The sequence below is a fragment of the Micropterus salmoides genome, unplaced genomic scaffold, assembly GCF_014851395.1.
Source record: "Micropterus salmoides isolate LMB-PRFRI ecotype aquatic unplaced genomic scaffold, ASM1485139v1 Ms_hic_scaffold_21, whole genome shotgun sequence".
In the NCBI taxonomy this organism is placed as follows: domain Eukaryota; kingdom Metazoa; phylum Chordata; class Actinopteri; order Centrarchiformes; family Centrarchidae; genus Micropterus; species Micropterus salmoides.
The window spans coordinates 8,506,742-8,533,406 of NW_024041262.1; the positions used below are offsets into that span (position 1 = coordinate 8,506,742).

The 26,665-nt window shown below is 41.5% G+C and overlaps 2 protein-coding genes across 4 annotated transcripts; one reads left to right on the forward strand and one right to left on the reverse strand.

Annotated features, from left to right (window-relative positions):
- Positions 1 to 53: 53 nt before the first annotated feature.
- On the reverse strand, positions 54 to 13,327 carry zdhhc16b (zinc finger DHHC-type palmitoyltransferase 16b). 3 transcript variants are annotated; one of them, XM_038735564.1, is made up of 11 exons: positions 13,175 to 13,260; positions 10,397 to 10,493; positions 8,685 to 8,982; positions 8,396 to 8,590; positions 7,311 to 7,399; positions 7,201 to 7,229; positions 6,951 to 7,084; positions 6,251 to 6,336; positions 6,048 to 6,171; positions 5,228 to 5,298; positions 54 to 1,674 (listed from the first exon to the last, which is right to left on the reverse strand). In XM_038735564.1, exons 3-11 carry the CDS (start codon positions 8,952 to 8,954, stop codon positions 1,572 to 1,574), a joined length of 1,101 nt encoding a protein of 366 aa, XP_038591492.1. In that variant the 5' UTR covers positions 8,955 to 8,982; positions 10,397 to 10,493; positions 13,175 to 13,260; the 3' UTR covers positions 54 to 1,571. The 3 variants fall into 3 exon arrangements, with proteins under 3 accessions (XP_038591492.1, XP_038591491.1, XP_038591490.1); XM_038735563.1 differs by lacking the exon at positions 10,397 to 10,493 and having other exon boundaries at positions 13,175 to 13,327; XM_038735562.1 differs by lacking the exon at positions 10,397 to 10,493 and having other exon boundaries at positions 8,685 to 8,986; positions 13,175 to 13,292.
- Positions 13,328 to 13,692: 365 nt separating this feature from the next.
- Positions 13,693 to 25,367, forward strand: vps35l (VPS35 endosomal protein sorting factor like). Its single transcript, XM_038735561.1, has 30 exons — positions 13,693 to 13,805; positions 14,595 to 14,694; positions 14,972 to 15,154; positions 15,279 to 15,398; positions 15,542 to 15,566; positions 16,039 to 16,118; positions 16,376 to 16,504; positions 16,597 to 16,681; positions 16,765 to 16,821; positions 16,940 to 17,036; positions 17,273 to 17,320; positions 17,576 to 17,669; positions 18,827 to 19,027; positions 19,162 to 19,208; positions 19,723 to 19,834; positions 20,032 to 20,148; positions 20,238 to 20,291; positions 20,377 to 20,457; positions 20,555 to 20,617; positions 20,737 to 20,822; positions 20,969 to 21,049; positions 21,240 to 21,303; positions 21,919 to 22,017; positions 22,120 to 22,197; positions 22,373 to 22,487; positions 22,836 to 22,975; positions 23,347 to 23,512; positions 23,834 to 23,952; positions 24,221 to 24,370; positions 24,463 to 25,367. The coding sequence occupies exons 1-30, from the start codon at positions 13,789 to 13,791 to the stop codon at positions 24,559 to 24,561; spliced, it is 2,907 nt and encodes a 968-aa protein (XP_038591489.1). The 5' UTR covers positions 13,693 to 13,788; the 3' UTR covers positions 24,562 to 25,367.
- Positions 25,368 to 26,665: the final 1,298 nt, after the last annotated feature.

Here is a 26,665-nt window from a genome sequence, read left to right on the forward strand (position 1 = left end):
TCATGTTTTTTTCATGTTAAATATCAGCTAAAAATGGAAACTCAGACAGGAAATATTAAACAGGTGTTTTATTAAAAAAAAAGAATAAATCAAACTGGAGCACAGCTCCCACTGGTTACAAATGATATAGCTGTACGTCACGTTTCTATGGCACCTAAAGATCTGACTCATTAAGTTATTTGTATGAACACGTTGGTGAAAAATCTGAAAGGGAATTACTGCACAGTGCCTGATTCCCTTATTTAAAGGCTTAACCAAACAAGGCACACAACATTTTCTTTATCAGTGTTAAAGAAAGAAATGTTAAAGATGATGAAATGAATGCTGCGCAGATTTTCTTTCCTTCACCTAAAATGCCAGTGAATAAAACTCGGTTTTTTGCTTTTCTTCGGTACCAGAACATCAGTTAAAGCAGTGGTTCTCAATGTCATTAGCACACGCTCCGCAAAACACAACAGCAGATTAGTAAACCTTAAAACACAGTTTTCGGGAAATGATGGGAAATCACAGCTTCTTCCACATTAAGGAACACAAACAGTTATTCAGACAACATGTACAATCAAAACCAAAAGGCTCAGATATTTGACTAAACATGGAGTCAGATATCAATACAGTGTCAGTTATTAACGGTGCTGGTTTGCATGTTATCAATGAACCAGCACATTCAAACCGTATAAACTAATGAGACCTTCTGTGAGAAGACAGTCAGATTTAGAGGGAAATCTGCTGGACTGTACGAAACAGGAAGTGGTGCTGATTAGTACAGAAATTAAGCTTAATAGGACAAAGTCTGGTGGAAGCAGTGAAAGTCAATTGGAAAACAAAAACACCATCATATTTACTGGTTTAGATAAAAACAGAGAACCACTTGCATTAGAAAGCAAGCAGAGTTTCTGGGAAATGTTGCCTTTAATTTGATAGCATTAACAAGACAATTGGAACAAGACAGCAGCTACCAATCTTACTAAAGTTTGAGCTTATAATGTGCTGTATTGATGTTTGAAAATGCAACACATTGCGCCTTTAAAATGCTGTAACTGCAAGTTATGGTGTCACTCTGCCGTATCCCTGATCCATCCTTAGACGCTTATCAAAAGAGGCTGTAGTATGGGTGGGAACATTTTCAGTCCAAGACAAGCACAAAAAGTTCGTCCTGTCTTTACAAATGGGTGAGAGAAAGAAAGAAGTTTGGGCTTACCAAACGATGCTGTCCAGCAGCACCATAATTAAATAAATCTAATGAGTCAACAGCGCTGCAGTCGGAGGGTGACGTCTGCTGGTGACAAGGTCTACGGTTAGACCTACTGTGCGAGGTCAGCGTGTGGCAGGTAAGAACTGATCCTAAGAAGATGAAGCACTGGTGGTTCCTACTTCTAGAAGTGCAAATACCAATGCAGCAAAAAAAACAAAAAAACACCTCTTACTTTGATAAACTTCTTTTTTTCCCTTATGAAATGATTGTAACAGTTTCTAGCTGGCCACAACCGAATGAAACAAGTCACATTGCTTGTATGTCATTGTTAAAAGTGTAGGAGTTTTTTTTATATGGTTCAGAGTGAAAAGGGTGAGGCTTAGATGGCCATGGGGTCTCTTCTGATAAAGGTGCAGTCCCACGTGATGCCGTCCCCGTTGGGAAGATGGCTGGACGGCAAGAGGACCCGCGTGAACCAGTGACTGAGGAACAGAGCAACAAAATGACTTGATTTGTGGCTGGTAACAAGAAAGGACATTTTCAAACATGCACTCTTGTTCAGGAGTATGTAGTATCAATATACCAATATTTGAGTGAACCTGTTCGCATTATGTTTGGAGTGAAGTCATATTAGATCATTCTAATGAGCCCTCTCAGAAGCTACGTCAAACTATTGCCAAGATACTGTACATGTGACAACTGCTTAAGAACAACCCAGAGAGAGAGAGAGAGCTGTTTCTGTGCACCTCCATGCTGATGTTGACAGAATCAAAAAGTTTTAGGGCTATATTCTTATGTGAGTTCTCTGATTAATATATGTACTCTTTGATTATGAAACAGTTAGCTGTAGGACTTTTTCCCTCTCACTTCACAAGCGCTTCATCCCAGCGTTCCACTGCACTATTCTGCAGGATAACAACCACCCAACACATAATGTTATGTTTATTATTTAGCCTTTCTGAGGCTACTGCATGGTTACATGAATTTATTTTATGAAAAAAAGTCATTCATTTAATGTATTTACATTTTTTGATGACCTCTTTATGTAGTAGTTTTTATTGGTAGTGGAATTGTCCAGCCTGTATTTAAATGGCCTTCGCATGCACCAGGGATTCTTCATGCATATAAACCAGTAATTTTATCTCAGTTATAACAGCTGTTAATACATCTGCTACGTTGTAAAGAGGGTGAACAGTAAACAAACATTTTGTGTTTGCAGACTTTTGTAGAGCAGTCACAAGAAACCGTAGTGTGACACGACAGTAAGCACCGACTGCAATTATTCATCAATCATTCAGTGTGCAGTAGTAGAAGTAGAAACCGACTTCTTTATTAAAACATGGTGGATGCCGCCACCACAACAAACCTCCAATGCCGCTCCCAGTGATATCGTTTGGCTGCACCGTAAACAGACACACCAGTTGTTCTCCTGATGTATTTCTGACAATGTACAGTCCTGCTCACCATTATTGGCACCCATGAAGTTTAAGTACATCATGTGGAATATCTTCTAAAAAAATGAATCAAGTGAAACAATTCTGTTCTGTAGAGAACTCGTGTTTGATACAAAAAAGCAAATGTCAAACAATAAATAGAAAAACTTAAAGCTTGCTGTGTCACTGGTATTGGCACCCTTTGCTGTAAACCACTCACCTGTGGTAAATCACAAATGAGAATCGCCTGTGATAAATTGTCTGTGCCCATGTGACATGAATTAGCCAATGAATGATGACTTCCGTGTTTTAAAACGCCATCTGTTATCTCCTGTTCCTTTGTCACAATGGTAAAGACAAAGGAGCTGTCTGAGGACATCAGAAATGCAAAAAATTAGCAAACACAAGACCTCTAAAGGGTATAAGACCTTGGTATCCCTGTTTCAACAGTGCCTAATGTTATTAAGAAGTTTGCCAAGCATGGAACTGTCAAGAAACTCCCTGGATGTGGGGGGGAAGAGAAAAGTTGATAGAGAAGTCTGCGAAGGTTGCTGCGAATGGTGGACAAAACACCACAGCAAACATCCAAAGACCTGAAGGCTTACATGGCCTTCGCTGCATACTAAACCAAACAAGGCTTCATGGGCGAAGGCCAAGGAAGACACCATTGCTGAGAAAAAGACTTAAAAAGGAATGACTCATCTTTGCCACAGAGTACCTGGACAAACAACAATCCTTCTGGGAAAATGTTCTTTGGACAGATGAAACAAAAATGGAGCTTTTTGGCAATGCAGTTAAACATGGTGGAGGATCCATAATGCTGTGGGGCTGCTTTGCTGCATCTGGTACTCAGATCTGGTACTCAGACAATTATCAAGAGATTTTAGAGCGAAATGTCCTACCCAGTCTAAGAAAACTTGGTTTGAGTCGAAGATCATGGGTCCTCCAGCAAGACAAAGACCCAAAGCACACATCCAAAAGCATGCAGGAATGGTTGAAAAGGAAAAAATGGACTGTTTTAAAATGGCCAGCAATGAGTCCAGGGTCCGTATTTATCAAGCTCCTCAGAATCACTCATAAGAACACTGCTAAGAACTGACTTGAGTAAAAAAATTCTTGGCTCAAAGCTGTGCTTACAAGTTAGTTATCAAGCATCATAGTCCTAATTTAAGTGAAATGTAGGACTAAATCTTAAGTGTCAGTCTTAGAGCTGATTTACCACACTATGCTGTGCTGCAAACAGGATTTTGGATCACGATGTAGGCAAAGACCAATAACTGAATAGATTTCCTTATTTAAGAAAATTCTCAGATAAATTCACATTGAGTGGTGAAATTCCAAAGAGGAGTTTATATTCAACAAACATTTAACAATAAAGAATTTAAGAGAATACATTATGATATAGGCCTACATTTTAATAAATATCTATATATGAGCGCCATCATACGCCTACTACTACGGTGAAGCCGGCTATTTGCATGAACTGTTTGCTTCTGTTGGATTAAGGGTGTGTTGTTGGGAAGTCGATGAAACGCTTGACAGTGTGTGGAGCTGTAGCCTAAGTGCTTTAATTGTTTCCATGACTATTCGGCTTATTGATTGTTGTGACGGCCACAATCATCAGCATTGCTGCATTTGTCCTGTGGCAAAGAAACGAAGCATCATCACAACCTTCAGTTTAGCTGAAAAAGCATTAATTACTGCGTAAAGTCAGTGGTGAGATGACGTCCCTCACCAACTCGCTGACAAAGTTTATGCCTGCGCTGTCCGACCCCGTCTACACGTCGTCAAATAATTCAGAAACATTATTCCTCTCCCATAAGATGCATGTCTCTGTCTCCACAGCGCCATCACAAGCCCTACTGGCAGCTCCTAACCACTTGAGAGACCTCTCGAGCGGTCTTAAATAACTGGGAGTGTAAGAGTGATTCTTAGCTTTCAGAAATTTGATCACTTGCTTTTATTCTTAAGTTGAAAAATAGGAGTAAATTTCATGAATTCTCAGCACTTAAGACTAAAGTGGCACTTTAAGAAGGTTGATAAATACCGGCCCTGATCTCAACCCGATTGAAAATCTTTGGTATGACTGAAATCTCCCATTGGGGAAAAGAAACCTGCAAACATTCAAGAGCTTGAACAATTTGCAGAGAAAGAGTGGGAGAAAATACCAGCTGAGAAGTGCAAGAAGCTTGTAGATGGCTACAAGAAACGTTTGGAGGCTGTCATCACTGCCAACGGGTGTGCAACCAAATATTAAACAGGGCATTAAACATGCTGCACATGCTGTTTTTTCTGTTTCTTGAGTGAATTTACAATATGTAAGTTGAAAAAACTATTTTCTTTGTTAAATTACGTTGGACCTCCAATTAAAAGATCCTGATGATATAAATTTGGTACATTTCCATTTCTTTCTGAAGATATTGTAGAGGTTATGCAAAAAGTGAAGGGGTGCCAATAATGGTGAGCAGGACTGTAGCTGTGGAGTGTTTGCTCTAGTGTTTGACTGCACTTGCTTTCACCCTGGTAACCACGGGTGATGACTGAAATTTCAATTTTGACATTTAAACAGGCACAATTTTGGTAAATGAATAACTGAACTCACCTTCTTTTTTCCACACCAAACAGTAACTTCCAATTGTTCATCACACCGTGATGGTATGGATTTTTGAACATCTGCACCAGAATAGAAGAAACAAACAGCCATTTTCCACATTCTGTCTTAAAATTACATTTATTCATTTAGCTGATGCTAAACCAACTTACAATTGCTATATATGTCAAAGGTCGCATGCCTGTGGAGTAACTTGGGGTTAAGTGTCTTGCTCAGGGACACACTGGTGGATGTGTCGCAGTGGGAATCTAACCCAAGTCTCCTACACCAAAGGCCCACCCACCTTGCAATTTCTGCCCGGGAGAGACCTTGCTGATGCAGCATAACTACCTTGTGTCTTGTTGCTGGCTCAGTCTTGCCATGGTGTATGACTTTTGACAACAACCTCACCTTGTTTGCCTTGTTTGGCTGTTCCTTACCCAGTTGTACCACAGGAAACACAGCTATTTCTGTTTCAGTTGATTGTGTTTCAATCTACAATATTGAATTGGTGATCAACAGCCTGATGATATGCCTACAAAATCCCTGACCTGTGCAAGTGTACCTATAAGAATTGATGTTCTTTGGAGGCAAAGGGTGGTCACACCAAATATTATTTTGATTTAGATTTTCCTTTTGTTCACTCACTTTGCATTTTGTTAATTGATAAACAGAATCTATTAACAAGTCTATTTTTGAATGCATTCCTACTTAACAGCATTTTTTCCACACCTGCCTGAAACCTTTGCACAGTACTGTCTTTATGTGCTCTGCTCAGTATAATTATATACACCTGACTATCAATTCTGACTTTGTACACAAGTGTACATACCTTGCCCTTCTCCCGTAGTCTTTTGATCTCTTTGTTGTTGATGTGCCGCTCCACGCTGGTCTCTCCTCTGCTGATGAGTATGAGGTGCCACAGGCTGAGGCCTCCCAGAGCTACTGCCACTGAGCTGCAGGGGGACACATTACAACCTGACACCCATTATCTGATTTTTAAACAGGGAATACATACAATGAAGTGCTCCTTACCTGGTCAGCACCCAGAGGAAGATGATACTCTTGTGAGCAGTGGTCTCTCTTAACGTGTAGGGCGGAGGAGGGGTCTGATAGTACGCCTGAAGGGGACATGAAATAGTCAGACTTGCGTATTCCTACTGGTGTCGAATACGTTGTTATTTCACTTTCAGATCTGATCCAAGGATGTTTTAGCTTGTCTGAGGTCTCAGGATCAAAAGGCTACTTAGAATATGGGTAAGCTACAAGTCTAAATGCTGGATCCTGTTCCTGGTTAAGTTATCTTTGGGTGCAGAGGACTTACAAACTAATTGGTATTCGAAGCCTAGAGTTGTTTAGCAGCTGGTGCACAATCATCTTTGAGATAAGAGCATTCTGGATCAGAGGCAAACAGCAGAGCAGAAAACAGAGATCCTTTTCATGTCTCTTGTTTCTCTTCATTTGCTAACCGAGCTCGACTTCTGCCTTCTTACTACCGTCTGGCAGATGCCACGATACAAAACATTTCAAACATTAACAACATCTTGAACATCATGAAACAAGTATATAAATCTATTTACATCTAAACTAAACAGGAACATGCTAACAAAAAACATAAGACATTTCAGAGTGGTAAGTTATTAATTTATACAATAAATAAATCAATCAATAACGTTTTAACTGCAGCTCGGTGTGTTTCTCTGGTGGTGCAGCATGGCAGTTCATCTGGCCTCACCTCTACAGCACTGTAGGCCTCCAGAAACAAGGTCCTGCTGCTGATGCTGCAGTAGATGCAGCCCAGGGTCATGTATAGGCAGAAGGAGATGAAGTAGCGGTGGTTCAAATGGCCCACACAGTTGTTCAACCAGGCTGGAAACATGTTCAGTTCAATGTGGACAAAGTGGGAAATTTAAAAACAAAAACACTTAAAGTGCAATTCCTTTTTTCATGCATTCTCTTTTGGGTGTTGCTTGTGAGAAGGATACGACAGTGATGGTCCATCTTCAAAACACACCTATAAGATAAACAGAGACAGTTTACCATGAAGGATTAAAACGAAGAAAAGAAACTGCACATTAGTGTTTGATTATCTTACATGTTGCAGATGCTACAGTGGTGCGTCCTGGGTGGTTTTGGAGTGATGCATTTCTTACAGATGGACACGGACGGAATATGAATTTTGTCCTAAAGGAAACACAAAAAATAAGAAGGTGTATTTATTGTCTTATCGGAACAACAGACGTCAATCTAACCAAGTGTTGGAAGTAAAAAAAGTACAGGCAGGCGATACAAGAGATGAATGTTTTAGCATTTTAAATCAAGTAAAAATAAAGAAACACAGCAAATACCCCCACATCTACATGCACAATTTAAATTAAGAAGAACAATCCTAAACAATAAAAAGTAAGGCTATTTAACTAGGCTTAGAAGGTAGGTTTTTAGCCATTACTGGGTGAGGTAGGCAGTGTAAAATAGGAATGTTTTTAGCTTTGACTTTTTTTTTATATCAGACTCTGAGCTTGTCTTTTATCATCTGGTACAGGCAGTAGGCTAGTCCCAGATGTCCCAAGGGTTCATATGGCACGAGCTTATCAGAGACAGTTGGGCGCAAAGCCACAGTGTGTGTATCTGATGCCTTGAGTCTTGTCTTAAAAAAAGATGCAAACTCGTGGCGTCTGCTGGTTGAAACTAATTTTCGGGGAAATTGAGTCTAGAGGGTTGGTTAACCTGTCGACTGTAAGAAATGAGATGGGTGAGTTATTACTAAAAAATGACTGCCCCTAGTAGTTTTCAAGTTCAGGCTGTAAATATGTTATATAAATATGTTAAGTGTATCTGACGGTTTAAATTTACGCCAAATGAGAGTTTCTCCTTGGTGCCTTTTGCTTTCTAGTGATCAGTTTAACTTCAGCAGGAGCACTGGCATCAATTACATTTGACATTTTAGAGAAAAAAAAGGTATTCAGTAGTTTTTCCACTTGATTTGAAGCTGGGACAGTTTAAGATTTGACTGCTTCCATAAACAGTGTCCTGGTCATGTCTTAAGTTGTTTTTAAATTTAATAGACAGATCCCAGAATACACAGAAATGATGTGATAGAACATTTGAGATGGTAACACCCTTAAGTGCCTGACAGCACTGTATACCATTCACCATGTACGCCTATGAGGAGTTTGGTACCTTGGGCGGGTGTCCTGGGGAGGTAGTGATGGCCTTGTAGTAATGGAAGACCACCATCATAAGAAGCCAGTGGCCACAGCAGAGGTGCCAGGAGACCCAATGCAGAGGGTAAGTACTGAAGAACGTGGGTAGGACGAACAGGTAGACGATGACCACAACAGAGGTCGTCAGCAATACAACTAGACAGACAAACACCTGAGAGAAAGAGAAAAGATGAGAGGAACAGGAATAGTTTGGAGGTGTAGGTAGAAGAGAGGCAAAGCATCCAGAATTAAACCCAACAACTCACCACTCCAAACCAGCGCGTCACATTGTCCACAATCCAGTAGACAGGTTCAAACGCACAGTCCAGCAAGGTGTCCGAGTTGCTGAGGCTGTTGAAGTACAGTGACTTGAGCAGCAGCTTGCTGTAGATCCACAGCTCCAAAAGCCTGCCGCTGATCCACGGCTTGGTTTCCCCACCTCGTACTCCTTTCTGCGGCCTCCGAAGCCGGCACCAGCGCAGCGCCAGTCGCATAGCCCGGGAGAGCTGCCACCTCCAGCTGCTGCCCGAACGCATGCCACCTCCACCTCCTCTACTGCACACTCTGCCTTCCAGACACACACAAACACACAGACACACGGACCAACAGTTACAAACGCAGGCCGCGTAGAAGAGCAGCTCTTCGTAGCGTAGCTGGATGGCAGCCGAGGTTTCCATTGTCATCTTTGTCACAGTTGTGAAAGCTCCTGCCGCATTTAAAAAGTTAACTAACAAGAAGATACAAGAGCAGAGACAGTAGAAAGTGCTCCCGTTCCTAGAAAGCACTAGTCATTCAAGTTTGGCAACAGCGTCCTCCGTGTGACACGCAACTTCTCCTGTTAATAATTCACAGCAAATCCGGAACTCCAAGCCAAAAACCTCTTAGGAACTTGCAGAGGAGATGCGAGTGGTAACCCTATAGGGAGGGAAATGCTAAGGGATGAATGTCTTACTGAGGTAATAAAGTGGCTACCTGATCCGGGGCATCATTTCATGAAAGTGAGTATTGGTTTCACAGATAAGGCTTGTTCGGGTTCTCCAAAATAGAACGGCATTAATAATGAGAGATGCTAACCTTTAGTAGACAGTAACAGCAAGGACTGGCAACAATCTGTTCTCTTTCTTTGCCATCAGCTGCTAATGACCACTGCAAAATGTTACCATTTTGCACATGCGCACTAAAAAAAAACCTGTAAGTGCAATAAGTGATCTAGTGAAAACCTGTTTAAGACACACTGCAAATGTGACACCCGTCCCACCTGTTTAAGGTCACACATGATGCCAATGAGAGGTTTTCCATTCAATCTTTATTAAGAGGTGCTACATGCAATATTAATAAATCATGATCACATTACTGACATTAGTGTAATTATTACTTATTATAAATGTATGGATGCCCCTTTTCACCAGGAAAAGAAGACGGATAAAAACTTAAGGAAGTCCTTACGCTAGAAGCTGCAGATGGTAATTTTTGTCATATGTGCTTGAAAAGTAAAACAATTATCATAATTAATAGTTGATTTTCTGGGACTGACCGTTTCAGCTCTGTGTGAGACAGTAGTTCAATTCGTGACATAGTAAGTCAAAATTATGTAGTGTGTTTGCTCTGGTCTGAATTAGTGGATGAGTTGAAGTTTTTGCGTTTTTCCATTTGTTTCGTTATTTTTCACACAGAAACAAACTCAAGCAAACCAAAATGCATGACTAAAAGCCACGTGAGAACATTCACTCCGCTCATTGGTTAGATGTGTCTGTGACAGGGCCGAGAAAGTGAGAGGGGTCTGCCTGCAGGGCTCCTCTGTGAGAATATTATATATTATGTAAATAGAGGTTATGATGATAATAAAAATAATATGATAGCAATTATGCTATAGGAAGACAACTTTTTCCTCTCTTTTCATAGGATTGACATGTACAGTACATGAAAGCAAAAAGGCAGCAGAATGGGTTAAAGCAAAGCAGCATGTGTTTTCACCCACGGTGGTATTCTCCGATGCTCTGAAGATGGGGGAAGAGGAACTGGCAGAGGCTGCACAGCTGTATGGAAAGCTCTGGGCTGAGGACATAAGTGAGGACCTGAACGAACAAGAGAGGGAATCCATCTCAGAGCTATTCGAGTTTGTGTTTTACAATATTTAAGACGAGGAAGATTGCCAAGAGTATCAGGCATACTGTGAATGCCAAATGAACTAATGACTTTGTCTTTGAATGAAGCACTTAATAATTTACCTTGATTATACCATGAAAAACACAAAGCTAAGTTAATGTATTTTAAGATGAGCCTTTTATTTACCCCCACCTCCCCAAAGGGCAAATTTAAAAGTTCCAGCTGCGCTAGGAAAGAAATAGCACAGGCATTTAGAACCAGATATAAAAGAAATGTTGGTTAAGAACAGAAAATAAAAATAGACAAAGGAAGCTAGAATGAAGAAAGAAATCAAAATGTCAAGCTAGATGTACATTAACATAAGCCATTAGTGCAGTCCAGTCATGACTCTGTCCATGAGTGGGTCTTATCCTACCTCACCGGGAACTGAGCATGTCGCCTTGGGAGAGGCTAAATCCCTGACAAATAATGTCACCCATGGTGTCCCTCAAGGCTCAGTGCTTGGCCCCACCCTCTTTATTCTCTACATGCTCCCCCTTGGTCATGTCATCAGCCGGCATGGAATTTCATTCCACTGCTATGCTGATGACACTCAACTCTACCTCAGGACAAACCCAACCCCATCTGATGCCCTGCCATCATCTACTCTGACCACATGCCTGGAGGAGGCCAAGACATGGATGAAGCAAAACTTTCTGCAGCTAAACTGCTCAAAGACTGAAGCCATCTTAGTCGGCACTCCACACCAGGTTCGGTCATCTGACATTACCAGCATCACCTTCTCTGGCCAAGATATACCACTTTCAACATCAGCCACCAACCTGGGTGTGGCTCATCTGACCTTTAGGCTCACATCAAACATCTTTGCAAGACCTCATTCTTCCACCTCAGGAACATCGCCAAACTTCTTCCCACACTCACTCTTACAGATGCCAAAAAGCTTGTCCACGCTTTTGTCTCCTCCAGGCTGGAATACCGCAATGCGCTCCTCACCGGAATCCCTGAGAAAAGCATTCAGGAACTGCGGTACATCTAGAACAGCCCTGCTAGGATCCTGTTGAAGGTGCGCAAACACGACCACATCACCCCCATCCTCAAAGCACTCCACTGGCTTCCTGAAACCTCCTAGGACCTAGCTATGTACAATATTTTTATTGTTATCATTCCAAACATGTCTTTTTAAAATTATTTTTGCTTGCAGAAATGGGCTTCCATACAAACAAGACTTTTCCACTGTACTGTATTTTAATTTGCGATATCATGAAGGGAGCTGTTCATCCGGAGAAAATAAAAACTAACTACATTTCTGGAGGGAGTTAGAGGCTGAATTAAACACATTACAATGAGGTTGTAAATGGCTGAAATCAATATCATGATGTGAGAGGAAGTAAATATGAAAAATGTGCCACGCTCTGACACATCACCTCGGCTCGTTGCATAAGTGTGGCACACAGGCAGGGCACCACTGTCTCTATCTAAATCTGGTCCTAAATCTGGTCTTAGAAGATAGGCAGATCACTGCCTGTGTGTGTCACTGTAATAAGCTTTACTTGGTCCTGCTGTCTCAGTCTCTCTGAGTGGAAGAGCAGGAAAATGTGTCTGTTGATTTTCACTTTTGGACGAGCGGCTGGTTCAATATGATCAATTATCTTTTCATCTCTTTCAGTGGAACTATACACAATAATATCTATCCCATAGCTGGTGATGAGACGAGACTGCAGATCTATTTTACATGTATCATTTTTTTCAAACATGCATATAAGTCAACTACAATGTACATGCTTATCTCTTACTTGGCTGTTGGTGAGTTTTATTAGAAAACAGTCTGAAGACAGACTGGTACTTATGGTGCAATTTGTTACTATTTTTGAGATTGTGTACAGCAGATGTTAATCATCATATGGACACCGACCACATCTGCTGTTCTGTTGCATTTTCTTTCTCTTATAATTAATTTCTGAAAGTATTAATAAAGTAACTCCTCTGGATGTGAGTTCAGACTAACTGCCCTCACAGCATAATTTATATACTTAGTGTATATTAGTTGAAATGGGGCATAAACAAAGATGGAAACTGTTCCACTGGATTTATTACATTACAGGGTTGCACTGTTGGTACGAACCTGGTTTCAAGAGTGGAGTTTGGACCCAAAGTAAATCTGTTTCTATCATTAACTGAATATCTACAACAAATCCAGACATCTGAGGACGTCACCTCCAGCTTCGGGAAGTTATATGTGTATTTTTCACTATTTTCTGACATTTTATAGACTTTCTAAATTATTAATTGTTGAATAGAGACAATTACCTAAGGATTAATTGATAATAAAATAACTATTGTTTGGAACACTGTTAATGATGTAAAATGTGTGTACACACATCTTAAATCATTAATTTTCCCAGTCTACAAGACCACATTACAGTGAGTGAAATAAACACAAAACTTGGTCATTATTTTGTATTATAACCAATTAAATATCTGTTAATCTTGTCAGCCAGTAGATGCATTAGTTGTCATGCTCAAACGTTAGCTAAGGGGCACCTGCTAGCTGCCTCCAGCCCCCTTCAACCGGCCCATGTTATAACTGAATTATTTTCAACAACTACAGAACACCAACTCGGACCAAACTTGACATTGACATGTACTGTACCTGGTCAGGTGAACTGGGCGGACAAACCTGTAGCTCTACAGTCAGATCATGGTCAGGCTAAACTGTTAGCTAGGTATCACAGGGCGGCAGTGCTCACCAAGATTGTCTATTGAACAGAGGTTTCGTTCAACTGAAAACAAAAACAAACACGTCTTCCGGTCTGCTACAAAAGGTATTTTTTTTATTCAGATGTCAGATGTAGCAGTGGCGGTCAACTTATTTAGTGTTCCCCCAAGGGTAAATCAGTTTGGTTGATTTGCTCCAAGTAGCCCTTTATACAACGCAAAGTTTCTCTAAAAAGCTTCAGCGCCCAAAAAATATGTCCAAAGTGGGACCTCTTCTTTGTTTCTCTTTGGTTGTAGCTCGCTTAAGAGCGCGCAATGTGTCCTGGGAAATGAAGTTGTATTTTGCTGCAACAATTCATTAATTGTCACTCAATTTACGCTGTCATTGTTACAAATTTTTAAACAACGTAATATTACGCATTTACAGGTTCAGTCCTTACGATGATAACAATACATATTTAACAAACGGATCATCTGAAACCAAAAACAGCGCCTTCCCAAAATCTGGCATAACCAGGAAGTACTGAGGTGTCACATGATTGTAGAAAAATGGCTGCGGTACAGTGGTAAGATGCTCTTTTATCATTTAGAAACACCCCGTATCATCAAAATAAATCGGTTGAATCGTGTATGTGTTGATATTGTGCGAATTTTGAGAACGTGCACGTTGTGCAAAAACGTGTGTCGCGAGCCTAATTATAATCTAGCGTCTCAAAGGAAATGTCAACTTTCTTTAGCTGCTTTTCAACATAACATTACCAGTCAAATGTAGCATTACCAAGTGTTATTATGTGCTATGGCCTCAATCAGTGCCCTCTTTGACTGTAGCTTGGTTGTAATCTAGCAAAGCATACGGGGATGAGTTATAGTTATTACACAGGTTTTGTAGCATTCTCATATTCAGTTAGTTTACATGTAAATGTGTGATGATTTGTGATTTAGATTTAGTTTTGTGATGATGTACTCTCAGTTTGTCTTGTTTGTTTTTAACATACAAAAGATCTGTTGTTCCAGTTTCCTGATGCTGTTTGATAGAAAAAGGCCCAGTGTGGAAAGTATTTTGGTAATCTTTCCTTCCTTAGAGTAATAATAACACCCAAGATTATATTTGGGTGTCTTTTGCACAGACCTTCATCTGTGTGTTTAAGGCAAGATCTCAGATCCAAATTGGATTTTGTCAGTGCTTTCTCAAAGACAGAAGCAGGGCAAATGAAACATATAGATTGTTAGCATCAATTGTGGTAACTACATAAATAAACAGCCCACTAAATCAGTTAATCAGTGGAAGCTCCCCACACATTGCGACTGAAAGCTCAACCTGGTCTGGTCTCCTGTCTGCCTGGTTTTTCGACAAGGCGTTCCTGCGGGCGCAACTATGAGGCAGAGCTGCAGAAATATCGTCCTGAAGCCGCTCTGGTTGAGTTTGGAGACTACCATCCCCTCAAACCCATCATGGTAGACCATCTGCAGTTATCACTGTCTTCCTACTGTTTAGCCTTGTCACAAACACACCACTATCAGCTCTGCACACATGCATTCAGAAAAAATTTTGCAACATCACAGCATTTGCAGCAGTCCCTTCATCAGCACAGTTAAACACAATCTATCATGTTATTTGACAGAAATGAAAATAAGCCATTGATGTTGTGAAAAGCACAATTCAGGTGTTTCTTAGATGACGGCTTTGATGTCCCTTTTTCAGCACTGATAGTCACCTCTCCTCTTCACCCAGGTGACCGATACAAAGACCCGCCGCGGGACTCGTAAAGGCAGCACGTCCTCGTCTTCCTCCTCCTCCTCCTCAGTGCCCCCGGATCCCCTCAGCTCCATGATAGATGGTACCGACCCCCTCTCCATGTTTGCCGCAGCCTCGGCCGGTGACACTCCTGCCATGTCACACAGCGCCTCCACAGGGGTCAGTTCACACTGTAGACAGACTTCTTGATAATTAGACGAATGCAGTTCTGTTTGGAGATTTTGTACCCTGAGAGAAAATGATTGCCAAACATTTTTTTAAAGGAGAAATGTTGTGCTTCCAGGACCTGGGGAGGAAGAAGAAGGAGAAGGAGGAAGAGGCGGTGGGACCAGACTTTGAGCCGTGGTCGGCAAAACGAGGAGAAATCCTTGCCAGGTTCACCACCAACGAAAAACTCTCAATTGTGAGTCGTCCTCCATCTTAACAGCAAGAACCAAGTTGTTCTGTTACTATAAACTAAAGTAAAGAAGTTGGTTTAATCAGTGTTGTGCACACAGGCTGAGTTTGTAAGACAGAAACCTAACTCCAATATCTTTGTCTTCATAGAATCTTTTCATGGGTTCTGATAGAGGTAAGACCTGTATTTGTATTCATAATAAAATGGGTTGTATCATTATGATTATTTGGGGCTATATCTGTACCCTTGGGAGAAAAAAATTAAAGCTCCTATAATCAATATATATATGTATTAAGAGTGGATCAAATGACTGTGCTGATGTGAAAGGGGTCGCTTGTAGTGCCAAACCTAGAGACTAGAGGTTAACTGCTTTGCGCCAAACAGCAGACTAAGTTAGTGACTAGCTGGGAAACACAGAGGCTAAACCGGAGATAAAAGTAGAACAAATATTGTGTTAAAAGACAACTGCTAACATGTTAACCATATCAGTTTTATAAAGTGATGATATATGTTAATGTTAAACAGGCCGTTTTGCAGCCAAGTGGCAAAAATAATCAACTTTAGGTAATATATAAAAACCATACAGGAGGTTGTGTGTGTTTTACTTTAGTCAAAAGCTAACTAATCACTCCTGTTGTCGCTGTAGGAAAAGCACCAAGTCCAGGATCCTCAGCTGTTTCAGAGAAAGTTCGTACTCGCCTGGAGGAGCTGGATGATCTGGAGGAGGTACGTCAGGCTTGTATGTGTCTGAATGGGTCGAGTTTAGGGGTTACAGGTTCATTTCCGTTCATTTAAACACATCTGCGCACCTGATACAGTAAGAATTAAATTGGCTTTTGTATGCATAAACATACTGCACATACATTGAAGGTACATCCATTTGATAAGCTGCAAAAATAATTAACACAATGGATTTTCATTGAAGTGAACATCATTTTCAGAGCAAAATGAGCTGAATGATGTCTGTCTGTGTTTGTGTGCAGGGTTCCCAGAGAGAGCTGCTGAACCTCTCCCAGCAGGATTACGCCAACCGCATCGAGGAGCTGAACCAGTCCCTGAAGGAGGCCTGGGCGTCTGACCAGAAGGTCAAAGCCCTGAAGATCGTCATCCAGGTAACCCAGCAGTTGAAAACACTCATCCCAAGATGGAGGGGGGAAAACGCTTGTCTGCCGTGTGAGAACATGAGCACTGTTCTTTGTTCCAGTGCTCTAAGCTCCTGTCCGACACCTCTGTGATCCAGTTCTACCCCAGCAAGTTTGTTCTCATCACCGATATCCTCGACACTTTCGGTGCGTTAAAGGAGCCTCGTTTCTCTTAGTTCAGTAAAAACACGATGCAGGTTCTGACTGCAGTCTCACTTGTTTGTTTGTAGGCCGGCTGGTGTACGATAGAATCTGGACCATGTGTTCAGACCCTCGACCCCTACCAGGTGCGGACCGTTACTTTCTCATGTCGTTCTTCATTTGAGCCTGGGACACTTGATGGATGTATTGTTTGTGTCTCTGGCTCGTGTCTGATGTGTCCGCTGTTGTTTCCTCTCTGCTCAGACTCGTTCACAGTTGAAGATGTGAATGACACGGCCAAGGAGACGTGCCTCAACTGGTTCTTTAAGATCGCCTCCATCCGAGAGCTTCTGCCCAGACTGTATCCTTGAACACCATCATCAAACATAGAAACAGCTCTTCATCCAGCCTTTTGATCCCTCTTTCTGTTAACTCTATCGGATTTTCTACAATCATACAATTTGTTTGTCAAATACTGTACTGGACCTGGTTTTGAAATGATACACACTCGTTTAAGGCTGTCGCCAATAAATCCCTGACCATCTAAAGCACACTCCGTACCTCATGTAAAAATGTGACTCTTTGACCTCTGGACAGATACGTTGAGGCTGCCATTCTCAAGTGCAACCGCTTCCTGACCAAATCGTAAGTTTTTTAACTGTCCTCTTCCCTTGTGGGCTTTATCAGTCAGCCGTTGCTCTGCAATTGTCTACATTGTAAATGTAGCTTTTAAAAATATTCTGCCTTTGGTCCAATGCCTTAGTTAAGCAATATCTTCTCTTCTAAATCAGAATGACATTTTTGGGTTATTTGAAAATAACTTTCTGCTTCAGAGGTTTTCATTAGACAAATAACACAGCTTGCTTTCTCTCTGGCTTTCTGTCCGTCCACCCTCCACAGCGGGATTCAGGAGACGCTCCCTCGGTTGACAGCCATGATTAGAGGGATCGGAGACCCCCTGGTGGCGACGTATACCAGAGCTTACCTCTGCAGGGTGAGACGTGCTCACTTCTTACCATTGTTCTCTCCTGTCTCCATTTTTTCTGAACTATTGTTGTTTCTGTTTCTGTCCTTACTTTTGCCGTGATGTTGGGGCCAGGCAATGAGATGAAAACAGCGTCTTTTTTGATGCCATTTGAACAATTGAATTGCCCCACAGGATGTTTTAAAATCTTGTTTAGGAATGTTTCCCTTCTCCTTCAATTATACCCATCAAAACAGAAACGTATTTCTTTGCACTTTTCATTGCTTTGTTTATGCAGTATATTAAAGCAACATTTCAGTTTTCTTGTGAAATTTAAGAAACCTTAGGTTCTTACCATTATTATGATTGCTTAAAGAGGTGGTATTATGGTTTTTGGCTTTTCCCCTCTCCTTTATTGAGTTATATATCTTTTTTTGTGCATGTAACAGGTTTGCAAAGTGAAAAAGCCCAAAGGGAGTTCCCATCTCCCACAGAAAACACTGCTCTGCGTGAAAACAGCTCATTTGTAGTCCAGCCTTTACTTCCCTTTCTTGTGATGTCACAATGAAAATACGTGTCATAATGCTCGCTGACCGACACGCCCTCAAAAACACCGGTGGAAAAACACTGAGCTGCAGCACACCTCTCCTCTCCCTTCCAAACACTAGCTACCCTCCAAGCAGTCAATGACATAAAGTTGTTATTGTGATGTAGAGACGGAGCTCAGGTAAAACTTTATGTATGAAAGATACTTTTGTTACAGATTAATAACTCACCGCTCTGAAACTCTTGCTCCAGTCCAAATTGCCAACCTGGTCGGCAACATGTAGCCTACAGCTGAATCGAAGCTGTTTACCGGCCTTTCGCTGACCCTCCCTTCTCTGCTTCTGATTGGCTAGTAGTCCTTAACTAGGAACTGCACATGTGCAACTCCCAGCAAAGAACATTTAGAGACAAGATGTATCACTCCAAAGCTAAAACGAAGCGTTCAACACAGGGTGAAAAGAGGAGCTGCAGCAATGTGCAGTATGATGAAAAATATGTTGTTTTTTGAAAATTAAATCTTGTGAACCTGTTCTGGTACAACCCCTAAATAGGATTTTGAACCTGAAAATGAGCATAATACCACCTCTTTAAAGAACAAGAGTAGGTCTGGGGCCAGAGATAACGGTGCTCTCTCCCTCCAGGTGGGCATGGAAGTCGCCCCCCACCTGAAAGACAGCCTGAACCGCAACTTCTTCGACCTGCTGGGCACCTTCCGGCAGGTCAGCGGAGAGAGCGTCCAGAACCAGCTGGTCCTGCAGAGGGTGGAGATGCCCGAGTACCTGACACTTTATTCGCCCGCCATCAACTGGATCCTGCAGTGCATCGCCTACAGAGCTCCAGAGGCACGCATCCACACACGCTTTACTTCAAACTTAATCAGCTTGAATTTTTTAAACTGAAAGATATTGAATGTTGGCAAAAATGGTCAGAGTTCAGTGGTTTTGGTCAAAATGACTGTTTTGTGCTTCCATTTCAGCCTCTGCTAACAGAGATGATGGAGAGATGCAAGAAGCTGGGGAACAAGTGAGTGCTTTTAAAAACTACAATATGTTTTCCTGTTGATTAAAGATACAGTGCTACAAGAGGTACATTATTAATTATCCTCAGGACAGGAATATAAAACTCTTTATCATATTATGGAGCACAGTAGTTCCCAGCCGCCTCCCAGGGTTGCAAGATGATTAACAGGGAAAAACACATTTCTACCACACAAAATGACTTTTTGTTGTACTTTAATCTAATGTTTGCTCTTTTTATTTTGTGAATTACTTGATCTATCTCTTCAAGTTATTCAGATGAGGTTTGATTGTATTGGTCACAACCTGTGGCAGTAGATATTTTTAAGGGGTCACAAATCAAAATGTTTGGGAACCACTGTGTTTAACACCGCCACCAAGGAAAAACTAAATGCTTAGAAATGTACTGACTAAAAGTTTACCACAGCTTTTACTCAGTGTTTCAGTAGTTTCTGGTGGGGGTGAAAAACAGGGAATGTCCTTTTGACCACAAAGAACCAGCGTGTCCCTGTTTCCCATAGCGCCTTGCTGCTGAATTCAGTCATGAGGGCGTTCAGGCCAGAGTTTGTTGCAGCCAGAGCCACAGACTTCATCAGTATGATCAAAGACTGCGACGAGGCCGGCTTCCCAAAGGTCAGAGGGCGTGAACCGTTGTAATATGATGATCCTGAAGATCCTGTAAACATACACACATACAATGAACACATTGTAGCAGGAATATGTTGGAGTTTAGGAAACTGAAATGTATTGCACTGTTCAGGTGTAGAGTAAAGCCTCTTCTAAATCTCCTTGAAATGTGAACTGAAGGCTGATTGTGGTCTCTTCTCCAGCACCTGTTGTTTGGGTCTCTGGGTCGCAGTCTTGCGTGTGCTGACCCTCCAGAATCCGAGAGACTGACGATCCTCAATGAAGCCTGGAAAGTCGTCACCAAAGTCCGCAGTCCACAGGTACTGTGAGGATAATGCTGCTTCAACACAGATGTTTATTTACGTGGAAATATTCCAGCTCCGACTTCATATGTGATTGTGTTTTTTAGGATTACATCAACTGTGCTGAGATCTGGGTGGAGTTCACCTGCCGACACTTTACAGTGAGTGGAGCGCAGGAGAGAGGAGGAGTAATATTTTTTATCATGTAGAATTTACTCCATCTTTTCTTTTTTCTCTTGCTCTCAGAAGCGTGAGGCTAACACCGTTTTGGCTGACATCATCAAACACATGACCCCTGACCGCGCGTTTGAGGACGCTTATCCTCAGGTTAGCAGCTCATTGGCTAACAGGACAGCTCACCCTGTTCCCTTCGAACAAAAAGCAATTTTTCCTTTCTCTTGTTTTGCTTTTTTTCTGCATCCAGCTGCAGTCAGTCATCAGGAAGATCCTCACCTACTTCCACGACTTCTCCATCCTTTTCTCCATGGTGAGCGACCACCAGTTCAAAATGCACATGCTAAGGCGATTGCACTCTGGAGGGCTGAAATAATCAGTGACAAGTGGTCTTTATCATGCAACAGTTTCCCCAATTCTTTTGTTTCCCAGGAGCGTTTCCTGCCGTTCCTAGACATGTTCCAGAAGGACAGCGTGAGGGTGGAGGTCTGCAGATCCATCATGGAGGTCTTCATCAAGTAAGAGCCGCCTCAGAGTTTCGTGAATGAAATAATGAGATTTATTCGCTTTGTGATAAAATAATTCCCACAAATGTGTTCAGTAAAAGTTTTTTAAAAATGTTGGACTTTTAATTTGTCTTCATCTGTTCATCTGTCTCCTGCAGACATCAGGTGGAACACACCAGAGACCCGGTCATCCTCAATGCCATGTTGCACATCTGCAAGACCATGCACGACTCTGTCAAGTAGGGTGTTTGTTTGAATGTGTGTGTTATACCTGATAATTACCTTTTCGTTTTAGTTCATGTCAGTGATTTTGATAGTTTCAGTTGAGGTAATGTAGATTGTTAATCAGGACAGATGTTTCACCTGCAGGCTTTTGATCTGCTGGGCAACAGTGTTCGGTCAGTCACCTGTCTACTCTCTGTTTTGCAGCGCTCTCACTCTTGAGGATGAGAAAAGATCTTTGGCTCTGCTGATCATTGGCTTCATCCGCATGGTGAGACTCATCACACTTTTGTCTGTGGTTTTAACAATAAGACTGTTGTTATTGTATAATTTCTTATGGTCACGTCTCCTTAAAACTTTCTGACTTCCATGCTCTCTGCCCATTTTGGCTAAATAAGTTCCCCAAAACAGCTGGGAACTGTAGTTTTTTAGGAAATGTTACTCAGGCAAGAGAAAACTGTGTATTTGTTAGGGACTATTTTCAGCTGCGGATTAATATACCTAAGCTACAGTGTTTATGGTAATGAAGGAACATGCCACCCAGTGTATGTCAATGATATGTTTTTAATAGGTTTTGGACAATGTATCTCTATCTATATCAGGCTTTGGATACGCAGATAACACCTGTTAGTAAGATCGTTGTCGATTTTGGGATTTATTTCTTTTATTTATGGGATGGGAAGGAACATGTAGATTTTTTTTTTTTTCAACCACTGCAGCAGTTAATTCTTCTCTTTCAATCTTTATTTGACCCCAACCAAAATCTCTCAGTCTTACGATGAAATGCCAAATGTCATAAGAGCACATTTAGTAAAACACAGTCACTGAGTAAAATAACTCTTTTCTCCCTTCTTCCACTCATACTGTTTGTCCATGTTGTGTTCAGGTTTCTTTTGGCCGTGACTTTGAGCAGCAGTTGAGTTTCTGTGTGGAGGCCCGAGCCACCTTCTGTAACCTGGAGCCTGTACTCGTGCAGCTCATTCACGTCAGTATGAATCTGTGTTTGTAAGTTCAATTGGTGTGTGGGTGATATTCACGCACACACACACACACACACCACCCTTAACGTTCACAATGTTGTTTCCAGACGGTGAACCAGCTGGCGATGGAGACCAGTAGGGTGATGAGAGGCAGTCACTCCAGAAAAACGGCAGCGTTCGTCAGGGTGAGTCGACACACTCGGGCGTCTGATCCCTGCAGGCCACCGTTCGCTCCTACAGGAAGATGTTTCAGATGTTCGGTGCCTGAGGAACAGGAAGAAAAGGAGCCCAGCGTTGACACTTGGGCTAATCAATCAGTCAGAGCCATTTAAAGGACTGTTGTCTTTCCCTGTCCTCCAGGCGTGTGCGGCCTACAGTTTCATCACCATCCCGTCTCTCAGCAGCATCTTCAGCCGTCTCAGCCTCTATCTGCTGTCTGGTCAGGTTGCGTTGGCAAACCAGTGTCTCTCCCAGGGTGAGTGCAGCTGCTTCCACTCAGATTTTAAACGTAACATTCAGGTCATGTTCAGGATTTTGTGTTAGATAAAATAATTTTGTTTTGTTTCAGCAATTCATGACACTTTTTGTCATCTCCCTCCTTTCCTCTTCTTCCCTTGCTTTTGTCCTTCCTTATTTCTTCCTTCCTTTCATCTCTTCTCCTAATCTTCTTTTTTCGCTCCTTCCCTCTCTTTCTCTCTCCCTATCTCTTTTCCCCTTTCCTTTTTCTCTCCTTTGACTGTTACCTCCCATCCTGATTTTTTCCTGGTTGCCTCCACTACTTCCTTCCTCCCTCTCTTTTCCCTCTCTCCATCCACACCTCCAGCGGATGCTTTCCTAAAGGCAGCGGTCAGTCTTCTTCCAGAGGTTCCCCGCTCCATCAGTGTGGAGGGGAAACTTCGCTCTTCGGAGAGCTTCCTGCTGGACTTCATCAACAACTTCCTGTCTACGCTGCTGGTTGTCCCGGTAACACAATCCGTCTCCTCTCAGCCTTTCAGAACAGAAAGATGAGGGAAATCCTCCATCTCCGCATTTCTCTGTTTAGACGACTCAGTGGGGAGTTCAAGGGAGATGAAGTACCAAACCAACAGGCTAATCTCCATGAAACTTTCTTTATAGTTGCACAAATGTTTCATGTTTACATATTCTGTTGGGGACCTAAATGCACACTAATCGATGAGGACTCAGTGGGGACAAAAATTGAGGTAGAGACTGCTTTTTAAAGGGTTAAGACTTGGTTTTAGGGTTCAAATTAAGGTTCGGTTAAGGGGGCTAGGGAATGCATTATGTCAATGAGATGTCTCCACAAGGACAGATGAACAAACGTGTGTGTACAGGACCATCCAGAGCATGGCGTGCTCTACCTAGTCCGCGGTCTGCTCAACATGGTGCAGGATTACACCTGGGAGGAGAACAGCGACGCCAAGGTGCGGGTCTACATCAGCGCTCTGCCACTGCTGGCCGCCATGAGCCAGGAAACCTACCTCTACTCCATCCCTAAAGGTACGGTCACGCGCGCACACACACAATGTCGAAAACATATCACCGCTACACAAATCCAGATTACTGCTCATGTTTGTTTTGAGATTTATAGTTTTGATTATTTTTAAAAATGTCATGTACAACATATGTAATGTAGACACTAATACAATGCAAAGATAAAGGAAATCTAATGATGGGGAGGCATGAGAAAATATTCCTTCTATTCACACATGATTAGTTGGCGACCCAGCATGAGGGCTGTTTGAATCCGCTCTGCATCTGAGGGACTAAGAAGCATTGTTCCAGCTAAATTGATTTGTTTTTCCTCTTTCCTGGTCTCAGTGGACTCCAATGAGACTCTTTATGGAGGAGACCCCAAGTTTCTATCAGAGATCAACAAACTGTGTGAAACTCTGATCGGGCAGATCCTGGACCACCTGAAGGGACTAGGTCGGGACGAGGTGAGGCAGATCCAGCTCACTGCCACCAACAAAGACAGCAGTGCTTTTCTCATGCTGCATTTTTATCAAAGGCTCATTTCTATCTAATAACCCCCCCAAAACTGTCAGTTGACTAAATGTTAGCGAGATAGACCGCTGTTGGTGTCAAGGCGTTAATCCAAATTTGGGGTTCCCCATTAGATGTCTTTTTATCCAAATCTATTATGCTGCATTCATGTACGTGGGAAAGTTCACAATTGCATTGACATTCGTCTTGCCCCCTTTGCAGCAGAGCACACGGCGTCAAGGCACTCTGGCCTTTTCCCTGTTCGGTGTCCTGCTGGCTCATGGTGACCTGAGGAACAACAAGCTGAGCCAGCTGGCCATCAACCTGTGGAACCTCAGCCACAAACACGGATACTGTGAGACCCGTATGTCAGTGAGTACTCCGTTTCAGATTACAGTTGCATTTTGTTTTTGTTTTTTTAAAAGCTGTGAACGCAGCGTACTGACTTCCTGTCTCCGCTCCAGGTTCGGACCCTGGAGTACATCAAACACCAAGCTCAGCTGCCTGACATGAGTCACCTGTCAGACACAGTCCAGAGGCTGGCACTGCAGTCCCGCACCTGAACATCACCCTCAACAAACTTTGTAAAATGTTTGTATAAATAAAAGATAACAAGAAGTACAAGAAAAAAAATATGCCTTAATGTATTTTGCGTGAGGACACTTTGTGAACATTTGAAAGGGTGTGACTGGATAAAAAGCACCTTTGGATACATCATTTTACATTTTGGTACTAAATATTTACAGTTTGGATACCTGTAGACTGAAGTAACAGAAAGCTGTTCTTGTGCCAAAACTCCTTGTCTTTGCAATGTTCAAGCCTAAATATAGCACGTAATTAAACTATCATAGGACAAACTGAAACCTTTAATTAAATAGTTCATTCAGTTTTCTTCATTTGTCATTTTTAGTGTCAAAATTGGAGTCAGATGAACTAAAACAAGCTACCAAACCCTTAACTGAAGGATCAAATGATTCAAAGTCTGCGAAGGGAGACAAATGACATTTCTCTGCATGTATACTGCTTTTCTGTCGCAGGTGGGTGACTTTAATACAAAAAGAGCATCATATCTGCAAAGTTTTTGCCTAATTTCAAAGTAAAATTACTTCAATCACTGGAAAACTCGCTGCTGCAGCATTCATTGTTTTGTTTTTTTTGGCAGTTATACATCTGTCAGTACTGCAAGCTCAAGCTTTGCTGTCATTTCCACTTGCGTTGTTACCTGCAGTTTTCCCCTGCACCTTAAAAAACAGTTATCTGTATTGCTACATAATCTAGTAGCATGCATGCAATTTATACAATGTATTATCTGTTTAATATGTGCATTTGTAGAAATAAATATTCACCTTTCTTTGCATTTAAACATCAATTATGAGTAGGAATCTATTTTTATATAAGTATAAAGCTTTTAACATAACAGCCCGTCTCATTGATACTAATTAATGTTTTGCTTATTAAATATCTAATATCAACTGGGTATTGTTTTGTTTCCTGGTACACACACACACACACACACACACACACACACACACACACACACACACACACACAATGACGCACCAAAAAGTGAACAGGACAATGTTTGTTTCAAGACATTCTCAAACTCTTCTCAGTTTATTTAGTCAATTAGTGAATCATCAAAAAGGCAAACACTTCCCTTTACTTCTCAAAGGAAAATAATTATCAAAAGCCAGCAGCTGTTGTGTTGTTCACTGACACAGACAGGACTTTGGTCACACCTTTTTTACTACCAGATAAATAAAAGGAGAAATTTAACAATTACTCTTTTGAACTTGTGCGATATGAGCAGTAGAGCATGTTGTGTGATACTGCTTAAATGATTGATCTCTTTGGAAAATGGTGTACTCTTGAGCAACCTAAAAGTCAGTGTTAACAGGATTTCCCTTTAGCCGGCCACCAGAAAGAATCCTCCTATTTCAGAAATGGGACTTTTCATAAGTAAACACAAAACTGTTAACGTGGAGTCATTTAAAGATTAGTTTGCAGTTGTTGTTTTTTTTTTTTTCCTCCAATCTCTGATTACCGCTGCTGTTAAAGCTTTGTTTCCCACGTCACTGCGCTCTTTCTCAGTACCTTCAACACCAACATTAGACAGATGCAGTGACGGCAGAGCTTGTACACTGACAACTCAACACTGTTCTATCTGGTCCTCTGTAGCACTATTGACACAGAGTCCGTCAGTCCCATACAGCATGCCAAGATGGCCAATATTAAGCCAGCATTTTATGAAACGATGCAACAAATAATCCTGTAAGTAAAAGAGTAAAATTTTTATAGGAAAGCAATTAATGTGGGTAGTAATTAAATAAATTTTAAAGCAACAAATCTTTATGGAATTATTTCATCCTTTTTAATTTTATGTTTTTTATTTATTTAATTTTTCATCAGTATATAATTTAAATTACTATTACCCAAAAATGATCAGTGTTTTACCAAGCTATCTATTGGTTCATTTATATATTTTACTCTTGATTCATGCAATTATTTATTTCATCATTTAGTATTGGCCATTTTGGTGTTCCGTAGTCCCACACATATAATTACATAGAAGTAAATAAACATTACTCTATGTTGGAAGACTTCAGGACTTTCCTAGTTTCCTACTGTTAAATTTAACTTCACAGGGGGGATTTTACCCCTTTTAAA

Bases quoted from the DNA above. Each gene is read 5' to 3' on its own strand.
- vps35l (XM_038735561.1), top strand. The intron at 15,155-15,278 runs GTCAGTTCACAC...TTGTGCTTCCAG, and splicing joins CACACAGCGCCTCCACAGGG to GACCTGGGGAGGAAGAAGAA. The intron at 15,567-16,038 runs GTAAGACCTGTA...TTGTCGCTGTAG, and splicing joins TTTCATGGGTTCTGATAGAG to GAAAAGCACCAAGTCCAGGA.
- zdhhc16b (XM_038735563.1), bottom strand. From the start codon at position 8,954: ATGCGTTCGGGCAGCAGCTGGAGGTGGCAGCTCTCCCGGGCTATGCGA. The intron at 7,230-7,310 runs GTAAGATAATCA...TTTATCTTATAG, and splicing joins CACTGTAGCATCTGCAACAT to GTGTGTTTTGAAGATGGACC. The intron at 6,337-6,950 runs GTGAGGCCAGAT...TGTCCCCTTCAG, and splicing joins AGGCCTACAGTGCTGTAGAG to GCGTACTATCAGACCCCTCC.